Raw genomic sequence first — 20,658 nt, 5'->3', positions numbered from 1 at the left:
ATGTTTAATTTCTTACATATGTTGGTTTGGGAAAAGGGAAATAAGCAAAAAATGGAATTGAGTGTGATGACTCATATAAATTATGTTTATTCCTTTGGTTGTGATTAATTTGATAGGATGACACAGAAATCAGTTGGGTATACTAGGCAAACTAAAGCTCATTTTGGTTTTATCAATCAATTTATTTGGGGGACTTTTGGCAACATTCAGTGGAGCAATATGCCAGTGTATAGAAATATTAGGCAAGGGGAGAAAAAAGTGAATGAGTTATTTCTCTGCCATAGATGATTATGTGATAATTCATATTTGTATGTTTATTTCTTAGTTGTGTTTTAATTCATAGGTAACACAGAAACCAAAGGAAATAATTAATTGGATATAAAGGGTGATTTTTTTGAGGTTAGGATTTTCATGCATTAGTATTTGACAGATCACGTGGGATTTCAGACATGGTGTCAAAGAGAAAGATGCTCAGTATGCTTTGACATTTCATCATGAATAGACTTACTAACGAGCAACGCTTGCAAATCATTGAATTTTCATTCACCGTAACGTTGCGTCCAACAGCATCTTTGAAAAAATACGGTCCAATGATTCCACCAGCGTACAAACCACACCAAACAGTGCATTTTTCGGGATGCATGGGCAGTTCTTGAACGGCTTCTGGTTGCTCTTCACTCCAAATGCGGCAATTTTGCTTATTTACGTAGCCATTCAACCAGAAATGAGCCTCATCGCTGAACGGTGAATGAACACATTTCGAACCGAACACTGATTTTGGTAATAAAATTCAATGATTTGCAAGCGTTGCTCGTTAGTAAGTCTATTCATGATGAAATGTCAAAGCATACTGAGCATCTTTCTCTTTGACACCATGTCTGAAATCCCACGTGATCTGTCAAATACTAATGCATGAAAATCCTAACCTCAAAAAAATCACCCTTTACCATGGCTGCGGAGTCGAGCAATTTTTACTGGTCTCCGACTCTGGGAAGATTTCTCGTGTTGGACTCCAACTCCGTTGTCGACTGCGAGTAGTCAACTTTTCAACAATATTTTTACTCGACTCCGACTACGGGAAGATTAATCGTCTTCGATTACGTCGTCGACTCCGAGTAATGGATTTCTTCAACAAAATTAAAAAAAACAAGTAAAAGCGTGCTAAGTTCGGCCAGGCCGAATCTTATATACCCTCCACCATTGTTCGCATTTGTCAAGTTCATTGAATGACTTTTTCAAATAGAAAAACAACAGTCATAGAAAAACACCACCTGCAAAATTTCAGGCAAACCGAGTAAAATTGCGCCCTCCATAGGCTCAAAAGTCAAACTGGGACGTCAGTTTATAAGGCAGCTATATCTGCTTGTATACCGATTTAGACCATACTTGGAACAGTTGGTGGAAGACATACCAAACCGACATATGCAAAATTTCAACCATATTGGATAAGAATTGCGCCCTCTAGAAGCCCAAGAAGTCTAATTGGGAGATCGGTTTATATGGCGCCTATATCAGGATAGGGACTGCTTAAGACCATACTTGACACAGTTGTTGAAAATCAAAATGAAACACTTCATGCAAAATTTCGGCCAAATCGGATAAGATTTGCGCCCTCTAGAAGCTCAAGAAGTCAAGACCCAAGATCGGTTTATATGGCAGCTATATCAGGTTATCTACCGATTTCAATCATACTTAGCACAAATGTTGGAAGTCATAACGAACAACATCATGCAAAATTTAAGCCACATCAGTTAGGAATTACGCCTTCTAGATTCTCAAGAAGTCTAATCGGGAAATCGGGTTATATCGCGGCTATATCAGGTTAGAGACTGATTTAGACTATACTTGGCGCAGTTATTAGGAGTCATAGATAAGAGTCACGGATAAGAATTGCGCCCTCTATACCCAAGGTCGGTTTATATGGCAGCCATATCAGGTTATCAACCGATGTAAACCATTCTTTGCACAGTTGTAGGAATTGATAATAAAACACTACATGCATGCAAAATCGGATAAGAATTGCGCCCTCTATAAGTTCAAGAAGTCAAGACCCAAGATCGGTTAATATGGCAGCTATATCAAAAGACGGATCTTAGAGACTGGATAAACCATATGCTAAGCAACAGGTGGTTAAATTGCGCGTCCTATGACAGAAATATAAGGGTGAAAGTGATGAAAGGATGACCACCACAAATGACCTTTTGCGGATGCTAACTGAGGAGGGATTTGAACCCGTATGCAGGCGATGTTATAATACTTCTACGGGGTAAGGATCCGAACCAGCTATGCAAAAGGGCTGAAAGGGTCTTGCATATGAAATATTGTGGTATAATCGAGGCGACGATAGGAAAACTGGAAGAAAGGGAAGAGGTTTCCAATCGGATACCTGAGACGACACTTGAGGTCGAGTTCAAGGCACTGCTGCCAGCGGAAGAAAAACACCAGTCATATAAAAACACCACCTCCAAAATTTCAGGCAAATTGAGTTGCGCCCTCCAAAGGCTCAAAAAGTCAAAGTGGGAACACCGTTTATATGACAGCTATATCTGGTTATATACCGATTTAGACCATACTTGGAACAGTGGTTGGAAGACATATCGAAACGACATATGCGAAATTATAGGAAAACTGGAAGAAAGGGAAGAGGTTTCCGATCGGATACCTGAGACGACACTTGAGGTCGAGTGCAAGGCACTGCTGCCAGTGGAAATGTCTTGGATTGACGGAACCCTAGTGTTGCCGTCTGGAAGATCATGTTACACGGATGGATCAATGCTAGGGGACAGAGTGGGCCTGGGGGTCTTCATTGAGAGCCCAGGGACTGAGATCTGTTAGGTCTTGCAGTGTAAGAAGGAAATTAACGCCTTCTCTGAGGATGGCAAAATCCGCATCGTTTGGGTGCCGCGCCATAACGGAGTAAGGGGAAATGAAAGGACAGACGATTTAGCGATGAAGGCCAGAGGACTGCCGTCATTAAACTTGGTTAACCCGAAGCCTTTCGGGTCAACACAGTCCGAGTTAGCGGAGTGGCCGACGAATGCGCATGCAACATTGTGGAACAGCGAAACGGTCGGTAGGACGGCGAAAATCCTATGGGGGTATCCAGATCGTGAGAAGACGAGGCTATTACTGAAAGGAAGCAAGAAGGAGGTCAGTATAGCTATTGGTAACGAGACATATGGCACTACGAGCTCACTTATGTATAATCGGTGCGGTAAGTGATAGCATGTGTAGGGCATGCGGGGAAGATGATGAGACATTGGAGCATTTCCTTTGTTATTGCCCGGCTTTCGCGTCTAACAGATACCGGCACTTAGGTGGAGACCAACTTAGGGGAGTGATATTAAAAACAATTAAGGATTTTGTAAGTAGCACAAAAATCCTAACTTCAAATGTTATTATTTTTAGAGGTTACTTTATAGTTTTTAGAGCGCACAACAAGCCGATTACTGGCTCAGGTGTATGTCCATAGTGGCATGGGGCGGATTAATATCTGCACCCTCTTTTCAACCTAACCTAACCAAAGTAGAGTATGAATCTGGTAACCACTTTCGGGGCAAAGGGTTTGGCTACTCCAATTCAACATCAAAACCCTCGCCTTATCCTATTTTCAAAAACCCCAGATCTCGGTGATAGGTTTATGTGTGTTCATAACAACCAAAAAGAGAAAATTGGTATATTTATTTGAGGTGGATGGTGAGGGGCGGCCGCCCAACCTTTTAAGCCCGCCAAATGGAAACTAAAACCAATAATGACAATATTAGGCTCAAATGAAAAGTATTTGAGACTAGAGCACGAATCTGACACATGGGGTTCCACCTCACCGCCAACAACGACCCCATACCGGACATATTTACCGACCATAGCTATATGAGGCTCAAATTAAAGAAATTTGGGAGAAGAGCAGTCATATGATATCCACATTGGGGCGAAATATCTGAAAGGCCGTACCAGCGCCTCCAAACAGGATTTTACAGGACAGAGTATAGGGCTCAGATAACATAAGAGAATGAAAGAAGGCGTAGCGGAGCGGGCCCTGTCCATCTAGTTCAATCGGGTCAGAAATGCATTTTGCATAAAAATCGGTACTCTAATCATCACAGAAGTCCTTATGCCAAATTTCAGTCAAATAGAATGATAACTAAGAATTTTAGGGGCTCAAGCAGACAAATCCAGGTATCGGTTTGTATGGGGCTATACAGACCGATTTCTTAGGCACTGATATTGGAAGTCAGAACGCAAGTCCTTGTACCTAGGGGCTCAAGAAGTCAAAACTGGGGATCGGTTTATATGGGGGCTTTATCCAAATCTGAACTGATATGGCCCATTTGCATCGATAAGAAGTATCTGTGCCAAATTTCATGCGGATATCTTTATTCGTTCGAACTCTGTCGTGATTTCGACAGACGGACGGACATAGCTAGATCGATTTATTGTAGAATGTCAACATGATCAAAAATATATCTACTTTGTAGGGACTCAGGTCGATATTTCGTGGTGTTACCAACAGAATGATTAGATTAGTATACCCCCATCGTTTGGTGTTGGGTATAAAAGGACTTACATAACACCGCACCAAGATTTTATTAAACTGTTTTTATACCCTCCGCCATAAGATGTGGGTATACTAATTTCACCATTCCTTTGGTAACACATCGAAATATTGATCTAAGACTTAACAAAGTCATGCTCGTCTTGACATACTAAGTCGATTTAGCCATGTCCGTCTGTCTGATCGTCTGTCTGTCGTAAGCAGGCTAACTTTCGAAATAGGGTTGCCCAAAAAGTAATTGCGGATTTTTCATATAGTCGGCGTTGACAAATTATTTCACAGCTTGTGACTCCTTAATTGCATTCTTTCTTCTGTCAGTTATCAGCTGTTACTTTTAGCTTGCTTTAGGAATAAAAGTGTAAAAAAAGTATATTTGATTAAAGTTCATTCTAAGTTTTATTAAAAAAAGGCGCAATTACTTTTTGGGCAACCCAATAATAAATTTAGACACTTGAGAGTTTGCACAAATACTACCTATTGATGTAGGTCAGTTGGGATTGAAAATGGAACATAACAGTTCATCTTTTGATATAGTTGCAATATAAACAGATCTGAGGTCTTGACTTCTTTAGCCTCTAGATGGCGCAATTATTATCCGATATGACTAATATTTTGCATGAAGTGTTTAAACTTGGCCAAGTATGATCTGATATTTTGTATACGGTGTTTTGAAATGAGTTCCAGAAACTACGCCAAGTATGGTCTAAATCGGTTCATAACCTGATATAGCTGTCATATAAATCGATCTCGGATCTTGAATTCTTGAGCTTCTAGAGAGCTCAATTATTATTCGAACTGGCTCATATTTAGCATGACGTGTATTGTTTTGACTTCCACCAAATATACCAAGAATGGTATAAATCGGTTCATAACCTGATATAGCTTCCATACAAACCGATCTCCTGATTTTACTTGTTGAGCCCCTATGGGGTGCAATTCTTATCCGATTTGGCTGAAATTTTTCACAATGACTTCTGCATTTCCAACATTCAAATTCAGTACAGTCCGAATCCACATGTAACCTAATATAGCTCCAATAGCATAGCAATTCTTATCCATTATCCTTTGTTTGCCTATAAAGAGATACCAAGAGAGAACAATCTAGCAAATGCGATATATGGTGGAGGGTATATAAGATTCCTCCCGGCTGAACTTAGCACCCTTTTACTTGTTAAGTTTGTATTCAAAGCTTATATTTCAATAAGAATATTTCTTCATATTCAAAATATTTTACTTCAATTGTTTCTTTTTTACTGCTTCCGTGTGCCTTTTGTTTACATTTATTTTTTTCATCTCAAGACCAATTCTATGGTGTTACGTTAAACAAATACTAATGACCAAAATGTGACAAAAGACACATTGATGAGTTTAAAAATGCAACGCATACGAGCACAATACAATGTAAATAATTTTGAACAATTTAAAGAGTTGTGCGTGCACATACTTCAAATGGGAGATGGAATATCAGAAATCGAAGTTAGTTGTTATAATTAAACCTACTGCAGCTTAGAAAGACATTTATAATCATTAGCTTAGATTCTCTTCAATATGAAAAGTAAAGGAAAGGCGTGCTAATTTCGACCGGGCCAAATCTTGGGACCCACCACCATGGATTCTGTTAAATTAGGTTAGGTTGAATGGGTTGCCCACCAAAGGTGAGTTCACTTGGAGGCCAGTTTGGCCCATTGTGGTACACCAGAGAGAATGGGAATAGAAAGAAGATGTGAGACCTAGGACTAGAGGTCATATACGCATAAAAGAAAGCCAAGAGGAATGGTGAAACCTCGCGGGGGTAAAGAAACACCCGTCTCCATGCAAGCACGGATGTACCTACGCCGGGGCTTATGGCACCCCCCGCCACAACAATTTTGTTCCTTCAACAAATCTCAGGAGACATACTAGAGGTACGTTTGCAAGTTCACCCAGATCACAGGAGAAACGGCTCCCCAGAAAGGAGAGCCTACGTCCCTGCGTACCCGCACAGGAACACAGCAAGTGTTCAATAGTCTCCAACTCATCCTCATCTAGGCAACTCCTACAGAAGTCGTTGTGCGGTATCGCCTACGCGCCGCCATGAGGCCTATGGCACAGTGTCCGGTTACGACCCCTTTCAAGGTACTCGTAGACCTCTTATCGAACGCCAGCAACTCCCTCGTCCTCATCCGGTCGATGACCGGCCCTAGCGCCTTTGCAGTCCAGTAACCATCTACCCACCTCGTCACCCTGGCCATCCCATCTAATGTGTTCAGTAGATCGAAAAATGGCACGTAGGCAAGACCGATGACTGGTCCGCACGGCGCAGACGAACCCCTCCTGGCGCACTCGTCCGCCTTCTCATTCCCTGGAATCCCCTCATGCCCAGGAACCCATGTCAGCGTCACATCGTGGGCACGGAGCCTATCCAGGGATTCCAAAATTCTAAAAATTTATGCAAAATGAATGTAGTGGAAATGTACATACCAAACTTCTGTTAAACCACCAAAAATTAAAGCTTCTGGGAACCGAACAAGGATAATCGAGAGACCGGTTTTTATAGGAGCTATATCAGGTTATAGACTGACTATCATTCCGAAGGTCCGCTTCGCTTCTCCCTTTTTAGTGTAGGACTTCCAAAAACCTAAGAAGTCACTCAGTGCATACGATCATGAAGTATTGTAATAATTGCGTATAAAACTTCAGAAATCTGTTTCCTTCTGTAAACAAAGTACCAAATAGTACCACGGCTAACAATGCATCGCAAACATCATTAAGTCGTCCAATATATATTGTCAATTCATAAATGAATCCTAATTTTATGCAATTTACATCAATTCGTAAGAAAAGTAAGATTTTGTATGTCAAATTGCTAAATTCTAACTGTCCCCTTTCGCAGTAGGCGAAGATAAGCTATTACGTGCTATTTTGTACTATTTAGTACCAAAATGAACGATTTTTGAATGGATAATTTAGTCACCTCTAGCTCCATCTGTAAAGGAAGTACAAAATGGTCTTTTTAAATGATCTTTTTTAATAGATCATTTAGACAAATGCAACTTTTGCCCATGAACATTCCACTAAGGAACAGGGGAAAACTTCTACATATCAATGAGTGCAGTCCGATCCAAGTTTTAAGCTCAATGATAAGGGGCCTCCTTTTTATAGCCGAGTCCGAACGGCGTGCCACAGTGCGACACCTCTTTGGAGAGGAGTTTTTCATGGCATAGTACCTCACAAATGTTGCCAGCATTAGGAGGGGAAAACCACCGCTGAAAATTTTTTCTGATGGTCTCGCCAGGATTCGAACCCAGGCCTCACGAACAGTGAATAGATAATGTATCTATCCATCATTTTATTCCTAGTTATACCTACATACCAAATTTTAGACCTCTAGCTCAATCTGTATAGAAAGTACCAAATGGTACCAATTTTGGTACCAAAATGTACGAATTTTAAATCGATCATTTAGTCGCCCATTATATATTCCCTAGTTGTACGTACATTCCAAATTTAAGATCACTTGCTACATCTGTAAAGAAAGTACCAAATGGTACCAATTTCCGTACTAAACGTACGTTTTCTCCCGTTACCAGTACTATTTTCCCATTAATTCTTTTTACCCTCATTTTTTGGTAACAGATGTCTTTTAAGTCAGATTTCAAAATTCTACCTCTGTCCATCCGCCCTGTACAAAGTTCACCCATTTCGTACCTTTTTGGTACTTTTTTTAATGTAGAAATTTTTAAAAACTCTTATAGTCACCCAATTTAGGTTGCCATAGTGTACCTAAGTTCCAAAATTCAAATTCTGGTTTAATTTACAAAGAAAGTGCCAAATAGTACCAATTGCTGTACCATTTCGTACTTTTTAGTATTTTTTGGTTCTTTTTAGTACCTAAACGTGCAAATATCACCAAATCCACCCTTATTGTGCCTATGACCTCAGACCAAAATTCGTGCAAAATTTCATGATTCTAGCTTTCGCCGTTTGGGGTGGGCGATGATCAGTCAGTCAGACAGTCGGTCAGTCAGACAATCAGCCAGCCAGCAATCAGTCAATCACGCAACTCTTATATATATATATATATATATATATATATATAGACTTACCGAACCGGGCCCACTCCGCTGCGCCTTCTTTAACTCTCTAATATCGTTTTACTGTAGTCTATGGCCGCCTATAACGCTGAACGCCTGCTTTCAAATAACGGCGATAACATCGGAAAAAATTTAAAAACTTGTCCCCAAAGAGATGTCCCACGCCATTTAAACTCGGCTTTAAAAAAATTCCCTTATCATTGAGTTTAAACTTGAATCGAAAAGCTTTTATTGATATGTGAGAAAGTGTGCTCCTTCTCGATTCCTGGGTAAATTTTTATTCCACTCCCAAATATCTTTCTTTTGAGGCCTATATTATCGTATTGGTAAATATTTTAGGTTTAGAGAGACACTTGGCCCTTAATATAAATATACGCTTCGTGCTCTACTTTCAAATATATTTTATATGAGCCCCATAATGACATGATCGGTAAATAAATTCTGTTTGAGGGTGGGATGGACCCCAGGGACTTTGTCCCAAAAATGAGTATCAATTTCCCGAAAATCAATCAATTTTAACATCAAATAGCTTTTATATAACAGGGAGGTGTTTTCGGGTGGGGCAGTTCCCCAGACACATGACTCTTCAATTGGATATCAAATTCGATTTCTTCTCTCAAGTACCTTTCGTTTGAGCTCTATATTGTCGTGATTGGTCCATATACCCATTTGGCGGGTTTTGGACGGCCCCCGACCCCAATAATAGAAACCATGTTTTGTTTTGCCGGTGAGAGTGCAAAAAAAAATCGAACGCATCGCATTACCAATCTCCGAGATCTGGTGGTCTTGAAAATTAGGGTAATGAGAAGTTTTTTTTAGGGGAGGGATGACACTCAGACATTTCGACTCAAATATGGATATCAAATTCATGCTGCACTCCCAAATCCATTTAATGAGGGCCCCGTATTGCCATGGTCAGTTAATATGAAATGTTTGGAGGGTGTTTTGGGACTAGGGCGGCCACCGGCACTTTGCCCTGAAAATAGATATCAAACTCGTTCTTTACTCCCAAGTACCGTTGATTTGAGCTCCATATTGCCATAATCGGAAGTGAAGTTCAGTGTAGGGGGCGCCTTATGGGGGTACGCCCTAAAACACTTGGCTCCAAAACCGGATATCAAATTCGTTTTCTACTCTCAAATACCTTTCATTTGAGTCACATATTGTCATAATGGGTAAGTCAACCTATTTGACTTATTTTTGGATAGAGAACGCCAACTAGACTTGAACACAAATTTTAATATCATATGCGAATTCTACTCCCAAATACCTTTCATTTGAGTCCCATACAGCCATGGGCGGCTACTATGCCCATTTGGGTGTACTTAGAGGTGGGGCGTCCACCCATTACTTGGAACTAATTTTTTATGCCATATTTGTAATCTTCTGTCGAATACTTTTCATTTGAGACCTATATTGACATGAACGTCGAATATATCTGTTTGGAGGAGTTTTTGGGTTGGGGAGGCCCGCTGGCTACTTGGACCCAAATTTTAATACAATATTCGTTTTCTAGTCTCCAATGCCTTTCATTTGAAACCCATATTGTGCCTATCGATCCACTTTTGGTTTTGGATGGCGTTGTTGGGGTAGGGGGAGGGACAGCTCCCATCCGATATGTAAAAATTATGTTGCCTATGTTTTCTTCCACACAAACTGTGAAAATTTTAGGAAAATCTGTTCAGCCGTTTTTGATTCTACGGAACAAACAAAAAAACTGAGTCCTATATAGTCATGATGGGTCATATGCCCATTTAAGGCGTTTTTGGGGGGTAGGGTGACCGCCTAAACCGCGATCTGATTTTTTATGTCAGATTCGTAATCTTCTCCCGAATACCTTTCATTTGAGGTCTATATTGACATGAATGCCCAAATTATCTGTTTGAAGGAATTTTAGGGTTGGGGCGGCCCGATGGGTCCTCAGACCCAAAATTTTAATACCATATTCGTATTATATTTTCCAATACCACTTTTGATTTTGGGTGATATTTTTAGGTAAAGGGGGAGGGTCCGTCCCCTTCCGAAATTAACAAATTATAAAGCCTATTTCTCCTTACTGACCATACTCGCAATCTACTCCCGAATACCTTTTATTGAGTCCCATATTGTCCTGATTGTCCAAAAAATTGGGGATTGTAAGGACTCAAGAAGTCAAATCGCGAGATCGGTTTTAATGAGAGCTATAGCAGGTTATAAACCGATTTGAATTGCACTTTGCACAGCTATTGGAAGTCATAACAGAACACGACATGTAAAATTTCAGCCAAATCAGACAAAATTTGCGGCTTGTAAGGGCTTAAGAAGTCAAATCGGGATATCGGTTTATATGGGAGCTATGAGGTTATAGACCGAATTGGACCGTACTTGGCATAGTTGTTGGAAGTCATAACAGAACACTATGTGAAAAATTTTAGCCAAATTGAGGCTTCTAGGGCCTCAAGAAGTCAAATCTGATGATGGGTTTATATGGGAGCTATATCAGGTTATAGACCGATTTGGACCGTACTAGGCACAGTTGTTCAAAGTAGTAACAGAACACTACATGCTCGATTTCAGCCAAATCGGACCAAAATTGCGGCTTCCAGGGGGTCAAGAAGTAATATCAGGAGATCGGTTTATATGGGAGCTATATCAGGTTATAGACCGAATTGGACCGTTCTTGGCACAGTTGTTGGAAGTCATAGTCGTATACTACATGCAAAATTTCATCCTAATTGGACAAACATTGCGGCCTCCAGGGGCCCAAGAAGCCAAATCGGGAGATTGGTTTATATGGGAGTAATATCTAAATCTGAACCGATTTGGTCCATTTGCAATCCCCAAGGACCTACATTAATGAGAATTAGCTATGCAAAATTTCAAGCGGCTAGCTTTACGCGTTTGACCGCTATCGTTATTTTGACAGACGGACGGACAGACATGGCTAGACCGACCCAAAATGTCGAGACGATCAAGAATATATATACTATATGGGGTCCTAGATCAATATTTCGAGGTGTTACAGATGACTAGATTAACGTACCTCCATTCTATGGTGGTGGGTAAAAAAAATCACTAAAGATTCTTGTCATTCATGCGATCCTTGTTATAGTATCGACCATGAAATTCCTAACAATCCTAGAAGGCAAACTTAGAGCAGCTTTTATCCATCTCTTTTCACAAACTTTTTTTTTTTTTTTTGACCTTAATGCCATATGATATCAATTATGATGAACTAGCTTCACCTGATATGATTCAAATCGATCAAATAAGTTCGTTTGGGTTCATGTGTACGCCAACATTTGGGCCCACAATCGTTCCTCTATATACCAGCCTAGAGAGCAGCAATGCCGAATGGATTCTCAAAGATAAGATGTGCCTGATAATGGATATGCTACGAGTATGTGTCTGTAAAGAAAATGATTTCAAAGAATGGCTGTTCTATTTTCATTCAGCACGTTATCTGTCATACTCGCCAATGTGGCAAAGGTAGGCAGGTGAATGTGGCTGACTGTAAGTAACTATTAGTGTGAGGTAATACCGCTGAGGTGATTAAAGCCCAATACGGTTTAAGTTTGGAATTGCAATATGGCAGGAATTTCAAATATATGTTGGTATTTGGGGAGATATCTCGGTGAATAATTGATAATGATTTGCGACGAATTCATTGGAAAGCGTAGAAACGGAAACATATTGTGGTTTGACGAAATCCCTCGTTTTTAGTTGTTGTTGTTCTCTTAAGGAACGGATCGATAAGAATTCTAAGGTCTGATGATAAGTTTACGAATTTCTTGTTTTGAGTTTCTACGCGAATTGAAGTTATGACATGAACCAGAAACAAAGTGAAAAAAGGAAACGGATTCAATAGTAAACGATTGTTAAACAGTGAGAGAATACAATTTTTGCGGAAGGTGAATTCTTGAAAAAACAAAGTGATCACAACACTGCTCCTTTTTGAGAAATAAGTGAATAGAAAACTTTCAACACATTTGAAAAAAAAAAAACAAACCTTTCCAGTTGTTTGTAAACAATTGCATTTTTGTTGTTGTCATGGAAGAGTTCTGGGATAAAATACTTAAACGTAGGGTAAGTATTTTACAATCAATCAAATTGTCTTTGTAATTGGTCGCTAAAAGCCAATTTCCAAAACTCACCATGTCTTATCGTAATTGTTTATCATGGGATATTTTCCCCAAAAATTGTAGACATCATTAACTCGTTTCAATTTTTTTTTTTTTATTTTTTATAAATATGACTAACATTCAAATGGACAAAAATGCTATGAGTAAACTTAGGTGTTTTGGAAGGGGGAGACAAAAAAAGCTTTTGACAATTTTCAATAATAAAAATGTATTTGTCTAACCAACCTTTCCATAAAAGTTGAAGTGAAGATAACCGAATACTCCCTAATCGCCACTACCTTATCTATAACACTCACATACGATACTCGATAGCGCAAAATGTTTAAACAATAAAGTTTGGTTAACGTCTATTTGTAAAGTGTGTATGGGCAAAAAGCTTTACTCTGATAAATTGTTTATATTTTGTTTGACATAAGCTTTGGCATTTGAATTCACTTGCCGCCGTTATCATATGAAAAAGTATTAACTCCAATAGGCATTAGTCAATGTTGATTTGAGCAATTTAAGAAGGGAAAAATGTGAAGTACAACTACACATGTGCCTTAGATGAGGTTGATAAAAAACAATCTGTTAATGATTTTTTTATAAAAAAAAAAATCCAAGAATTTTGGGAAATTAAAACTTTGGTAAAAAATTCAATTTTACACTTACCAAAATATTGAGGAAATTCATTAAATCTGAAAGAAAAACGAAAATACATAAGAACAAGTAAAAGCGAGCAAGGTTCGGCTGGGCCGAATCTTGGGAACCCACCACCATGGCTTCGGCTAAAAATTTATACAAATAAAATTTATTTGAAGGGCATTATTTTATTCTACATATCAAACTTTTGTCAAAGCAGCAAAAATTAAAGTTTCTAGGAACCGAGAGACCCGTTTATATGGGTGCTTTAACCTTAGAACCGTACTTGACACAGTTGTTGGAAGCCGCAACAGAACACCGCATGCAAAATTACAGCCTAATCTGACAAAAATTGCATCTTCCAGGGGCTCAAGAAGTCAAATCGGGAGATCGGTTTATATGGGAGCTATATCAGTTTGAAGACGGAAAGGACCGTACAGTTGGCACAGTTGTTGAAAGCTGTAAAAGAACACCACATGCAAAATTTCAGCCAAATCGGACCAAAATTGCGGCTTCCAGGGCTTCAAGAAGTCTAATCGGTAGATCGGTTTATATGGGAGCTATATTAGGCTATAGACCGACTTAGACCGTACATGGCAAAGTTGTTGGAAGTCATATCAGCAAACCATGTGGAAAATTTTAGCCGAATTGTGCAAATCTTTGTGGCTTTCATGAACTAAAGAAGTCAAATCGGGAGATTGGTTTATATGGGAGCTATATCCAAATCTGAACCGATATGGTCCATTTGCAATCCCCAATGACCTACATCAATAGTAAGTAAATGTGCACAATTTCAAGCGGCTAGCTTCACGCGTTCGACCATATCGTGTTTTCGACAGACGGACGGACGGAAGAACGGACGGACGGACGGAAGGACGGACGGACGGACGGACGGACGGAAGGACGGATGGAAGGACGGACGAAAGGACGGACGAAAGGACGGAAAGACGGACGGGCGGAAGGACGGACGGAAGGATGGACAGAAGGACATGGCTATATCGACGATCCAGAATACATATACTTTATAGGGTCGCAGATCAATATTTCGAGGTGGTACAAATGGAATGACTAGATTAGTATACCCCCATCCTGTAGTGGTGGGTATAAACAGAATGCTAAGTTCGGCCGGGCCGAATCTTATAAACACTCCACCATGGATCGCATATATAAAGTTCTTTGCCTGGCATCTCTTAATAGGGAAATACAAAGGATATTAGATAAGAACTGCTATGCTATTGGAGCTATTCGGGCCATGCCTAGCTTAGATGTTGGAGACTATAGTAGATGCCATTGTGCAGAATTTCAACCAAATTTGTGCCTCATAGAGGCTCGAGAAGTAAAATTGTTCGTCCCTGTGCTAAATAACGGTCGTGTGCAAAATTTTATGGTAATCGGACCTAAAGTTGGTCCCCTCTGCATTTCGAAAAATTGTTCAGGTTGCTGAATCTTTATTTGCGGTTTAATAAATGGAATCGGACTCTGATTTCCAATGCTTTTTTGCTAGATAGTGCTCAAATATCCCTTAAGGTCTACAATATCTCTCCTGGTTTTAGGGATATTCAACTTTTATTTCCTCCACCATAATTTGGTCATTCCACTAGTAACACCTCGATGTATTCTTTTAAGACCTCATTAAACATTTTAAGTCGATGTAGCCATGTCCGTCCGTCCGTTTTTTTTTTGTCGAAAGTACGCTTTCTTTCAAACGAGTAAAGCTAGGTGCTTGAAATTTAGCTTTAAAAACTTTTGTTTAATGCAGGCCAGTTGGGATTGTTAATGGGCTAAATCGGTCCATTTTTTGATAAAGTTCTCTTATAAAACAAACTCGCGATATGACATAAAACAGATGTGTCAAGTGTGGTCCGAATAGGGTCAAAACTTGATATAGCTCCCTCATAGACCAAACTACTCCCGATTTGACTTTTTGAGCCTCTAGAGGGTGCAATTCTCATCCGATTTACTTGAAATTTTGCACGATGACTTCTACTACGACCTCCAATATGTTTGGCAAGTATGACCTGAATTGGTCTAAAACCAGATATAGCTCCCACATAAACTGATTTCCCGATTGCACTTCTTCAGCATCAAGGGGTCGCAGTTCTTATCTGATTTGTTTGAAATTTTGCAAAAAGACTTCTTCTAGAACCTTCAACCTACGTGCCAAATATTTTCAGAATTAGTCCATAGTCTGATGTAGCTTATACATAAACCGATCTCCACAATTTCTTTCTTGACCCCTAAAGGGATATCCTGAAATTTTGCACAGTGACTTCTTCTATGGTCCTCAACATCCAAATTAAATATGGCCCGAATCGATCCATAAAGCTACACCGGACAAAGAACTTGACAGTTAAGTTTTGATAAATGCGCACTTTATAACCAAACAAGTGAGAGCTTGCTAAGTTCGGCCGACCCGAATTGTATATGCCCTCCGCCATGGATGGCATTTGTCGAGTTCTTTGTGCGGTACCTTTTTTTTTCTTTTAAGCCAAACAAAGAATAATGGATAAGAATTGTTATGCTATTGGAGCTATATCAAGTTATTGTTCGATTTGGATCATAAACGATTTGAATGTTGAAGACTATAGTAAAAGTCATTGGGAAATATTTCAGTCCATTCGGATAAGAGTTGCGCCTTGTAGATGCTCAGTAAGAATAATCGGGAGATCGGCTTATATGGGAACTGTATCAGGCTATAGATCGATTCAGAACACGTATATTGAAGGTCACGGGGGAAACCGATGTACAAAATTTCAGCCCAATCGGATAAGAATTTCACCCTCTAGAGCCTTAAGAAATCAAGAAAAATTTCAGCAAATCGGATGAGAGTTGCGCCCTCTAGTGGCTTCAGAAGTCAAGATCCAAGATCGGTTTATATGACAGCTATATCAAGTTACGAACCGAGTTCAACCATATTTAGCGTAGTTGTTGAAAGTCATTACAAAGCACCTACCTTTGTCGGATGTATTATATAACAATAAATCTACACTCTAATTATAAGATTATTATCTTGTTGTGTAGACAATAAATCCATAAATAAATAAAATAAATAAAAATTTCAGCCAAATTGGATAATTATTGCGCCTTCTATAGGCTCAAGAAGTCTTGACCCTAAATCGCTTTAAATGACAGCTATATCAGGTTATGAATCGATTTAAACCATACTTAGTAGTTGAAAACACTTCACGCAAAATTTCAGCCATATCGGATGAGAATTGCCTCCTCTAGCGGCTCAAGAAGTCCAAATCTAAGATCGGTTTATATGGCAGCTATTGTATATCAGGTTTTGAACCGAATTGAACCATACTTAGCACAGTTGTTGGAAGTCATAACAAAATACTTCATGCTAAACTTTAGCCAAATCGGATGAGAATTGCGCCCTCTAGTGGCTCAAGAATTATAGATCCAAAATCAGTTTATATGGCAGCTATATGAAAACATGGACCGATATCTCCCATTTACAATCTCAACCAACCTACACTGATAAGAGGTATTTGCGCAAAATTTCAAGCGCCTTGCTTTACTCCTACGAAAGTTAGAGTGCTTTCGACAGACAGACGGACATGGCTAGATCGATTTCAAATGTCATGACGATCAAGAATATGCATACTTTATAGGGTGTCAGACGAATATTTCGAGGTGTTACAAACGAAATGACGAAATTTGTATACCCCTATACAATATTCTATGTATATTCTATGGTGGAGGGTATACAAAGTGTGGCAGATTGTCCAAACGAATGGATAGTTTTATGTCACCATGTGTTTGCCACCGAAAATTTAGCTTGGGATGCATACTCGTACTGCGCTTTAGAGAAATTTTAGTTAATCGCATCAAAGTACAGAAAACAATAATTGAAATCATAAGTTATTTTTATAAAGGGTGATTTTTTTGAGGTTAGGATTTTCATGCATTAGTATTTGACAGATCACGTGGGATTTCAGACATGGTGTCAAAGAGAAAGATGCTCAGTATGCTTTGACATTTCATCATGAATAGACTTACTAACGAGCAACGATTGCAAATCATTGAATTTTATTACCAAAATCAGTGTTCGGTTCGAAATGTGTTCAAATTTTGACAAATTTTGTTCAGCGATGAGGCTCATTTCTGGTTGAATGGCTACGTAAATAAGCAAAATTGCCGCATTTGGAGTGAAGAGCAACCAGAAGCCGTTCAAGAACTGCCCATGCATCCCGAAAAATGCACTGTTTGGTGTGGTTTGTACGCTGGTGGAATCATTGGACCGTATTTTTTCAAAGATGCTGTTGGACGCAACGTTACGGTGAATGAACACATTTCGAACCGAACACTGATTTTGGTAATAAAATTCAATGATTTGCAAGCGTTGCTCGTTAGTAAGTCTATTCATGATGAAATTTCAAAGCATACTGAGCATCTTTCTCTTTGACACCATGTCTGAAATCCCACGTGATCTGTCAAATACTAATGCATGAAAATCCTAACCTCAAAAAAATCACCCTTTAATATTTCACTCCAAGTCTCTTTCAGTTTAATTGTTAAAACATTTTTTTCCTCTTTTGTTTCTTCTACGCACTACCCTAATACACATTGCCATGTAATGCGGTCTGTACACAACACGTTCAAGTAATCCCACATACATACGTACACATACATACATATTTAAACAAATCTAAACCAAACAGTTAAATGTATCCAAACAAAAACAAAACATCGCCCTCAACAATTATTTTCAGATCGCGTGCTGGCATAGCAAATGAGAAAACTCCAAAAAAATACAGTTCTCTATTCTCTGATCCTACCACAACCAAGAGAAACCCAACACAACAACAACACAAAACCCCCACAGACACACTGTAAACAAGTAAAGAAATATAAACTTGAAATTCATAATAAAAATAATAGTGGTACGTACGTACAAAGCCAAACTACATTTAACCAAAAGATCAAGACAAAACAGAAGTAACAAGAGTATCAAACACATTTAACTACCATCAAACCACCTTGCCCCCCCACTAACGTCATTAGTACCAGTAAGCATCACATAAACAGAAAAAGTCTATCAGTACGTATATCTTAAAGATATTAACGTGCAAACATGCTACGTCATTCGTATGTTCAGCACAAAAAAGAAGAGAAGAATAAAATATGTAATACTGTAGGTAATATGGGCAGAGTTGCCACACCCAAAAATTATTTGAATAAGGCTAAATATTATTTGGGTTTTTCTACCCTCCACCATAGGATGGGGGCATACTAATTTCGTCATTCTGTTTGTAACTTCTCGAAATATTTGTCTTGGACCCCATAAAGTATATATATTCTTGTCGTCATGACATTTTAAGTCGATCCGCCCATCTGTCTATCGAAAGCACGCAAACTTTCGAAGTAGTAAAGCTAGCCACTTGAAATTTTGCACAAATACTTCTTATTAGTGTTGGTGGGTTGGGATTATAAATGGGAGATATAGGTCCATCTTTTGATATAACTGCCATTTAAACCGATCTAGGATCTTGAGTTCTTGAGCCACTAGAAGGCACAATTCTTATCAGATTTGGATGAAATTTTGCATGATTTATTTTGTTATGATTTCCAACAACTGTGCTAAGTATGGTTGAAATCGGATCATAATCTGATATAGCTGCCATATAAACCTATTTGGGGGTTTGACTTCTTGAGCCACTATAGGGCGCAATTCTTATCCGATTTGGCTTCCATCAACTTTTCCAAATATGGTTCAAACTGGTCCATAACCTGATATAGCTATTATATAAACCGATATGGGATTTTGATTTTTTTGAGCCTCTAGAGGACGCCATAATTATCCTATTTGGCTGAAATTTAGCATAAGGTGTTTTGTTTTGACTTCCAAAAACTGTTCTTAACACAATTCAAATCGGTACATAAACTGATATAGCTGTCATATAAGCAAATCGTGGATCTTGGCTTCTTGAGCCTCTAGAGGGCGTAATTCTCATCCGATTTGGCTGAAATTGTGCATGAAGTGTATGCTAAGTATGATTCCAATCGGTCCATAACTTAATATAGCTGCCATATAAACCGATCTGGGATCTTGACATTTTAAGTCTCCAGAAAGCACAATTCTTATATAATTTTGCTGAAATTTTGTACAACGGCTTTTCTTCATGATCTTCAGCATACGTGTCCAATACGGTCTTAATCGATCTATAGCCTAATACAGCTCCCATATAAACCGATCTCCCGATTATGTTTCTTGAGCCCCTATAAGGCGTAATTCTTATGCGAACGGAATAAAATATTACCCAATGACTTCTACTACGTTCTTCAGCATTCAATTCATTTATGGTCCCAATAGCATTACAATTCTTATCCATTATTCTTTGTTTAGCTTAAAAGAGATACCGCGCAAATAACTCGACAAAAGCGATCCATGGTGGTGGGTACCCAAGATTCGCCCGGCCGAACTTAGCAGAGGGTATCAAGATCATGGATACGAGAATTATGTTTAGCAGGGAAAAGAAATTTTCTGATCAAGAGATCTTTGGGCACCCAGAGAAAAGTTGGTACCAAACGTTCATTTCAGTACCATACGGTATTGATAGTAAAGCAATACCGCATGGTATGGATGAAACATAACAAATGATTAGTACCGTTTGGTACTAGCTTTGTTAGCGAACTGGTATTGATTTTAATACCAATAGGTTATTGGTTTTAGTACCAAGGTGTTATTGATTATTGCACCTCCTAATGAACAAAATACATTGAAAATAATTTTAATGTTATTTTTTGCGATTGTTTAAATAAATAATTATAACGAAATAATTACAAAAAGAAATGTCACACCGTGACCAACCAGGGGCCTAATTCTCGCATCCGCAATCGACTTATTACGATCGAGTTTCCCCTATTTTTTGATTATTTATCTATCGTCAATAACATAGTTTGGTCTATTTTCGAGGAACTAGGCTAAAACTGGGAGATAATTATAACATTTTCACGTTTTTAATACCCTAAATTGGACAAAAATTAATTTTTTGTGCTTAAGCCAAATTCGGCAAAGCAAATAATCTACAAACATGACCAAACTAAAAGTTGTATCATTTAACCACTATTCCCCAGAAGTGAATACACCAACATACCATCGTTTTCCACACAAGACACTTTATCATGTTTTCAAATACTGAAAAAGGAATCTTTCCTTTTTCTGTATTTGAACAAAAGTGACGCCGTCAATTCCTAATAGCCCCCTTTGTATGGTATTACATTGATACCAAATGGTTTTAAAAAACTTTGCGCGTGTATCAGTGTAAGAGATGGCAACACACAA

At 38.8% G+C, this 20,658-nt stretch overlaps 1 protein-coding gene across 2 annotated transcripts in view; it reads left to right on the top strand.

The window, feature by feature from the left end:
• Positions 1-20,658, top strand: part of LOC106081312 (phospholipid-transporting ATPase IF) — a 111,577-nt gene that overhangs the window by 5,506 nt on the left and 85,413 nt on the right. The window contains exon 1 of one of the 2 annotated variants that reach the window (XM_013243193.2): positions 12,421-12,690. The exons of the other annotated variant lie outside the window; for it this stretch is intronic. Within the exon in view, the coding sequence (XP_013098647.2) occupies positions 12,655-12,690 (36 nt within the window). The 5' untranslated portion in view covers positions 12,421-12,654. Of the gene's footprint in view, positions 1-12,420; positions 12,691-20,658 lie in introns of those variants that run through there. 2 annotated transcript variants of the gene reach the window in all.

Source organism: Stomoxys calcitrans, chromosome 4, assembly GCF_963082655.1.
Source record: "Stomoxys calcitrans chromosome 4, idStoCalc2.1, whole genome shotgun sequence".
NCBI classification, from domain to species: domain Eukaryota; kingdom Metazoa; phylum Arthropoda; class Insecta; order Diptera; family Muscidae; genus Stomoxys; species Stomoxys calcitrans.
This window is presented reverse-complemented; position numbering and strand designations above follow the sequence as displayed.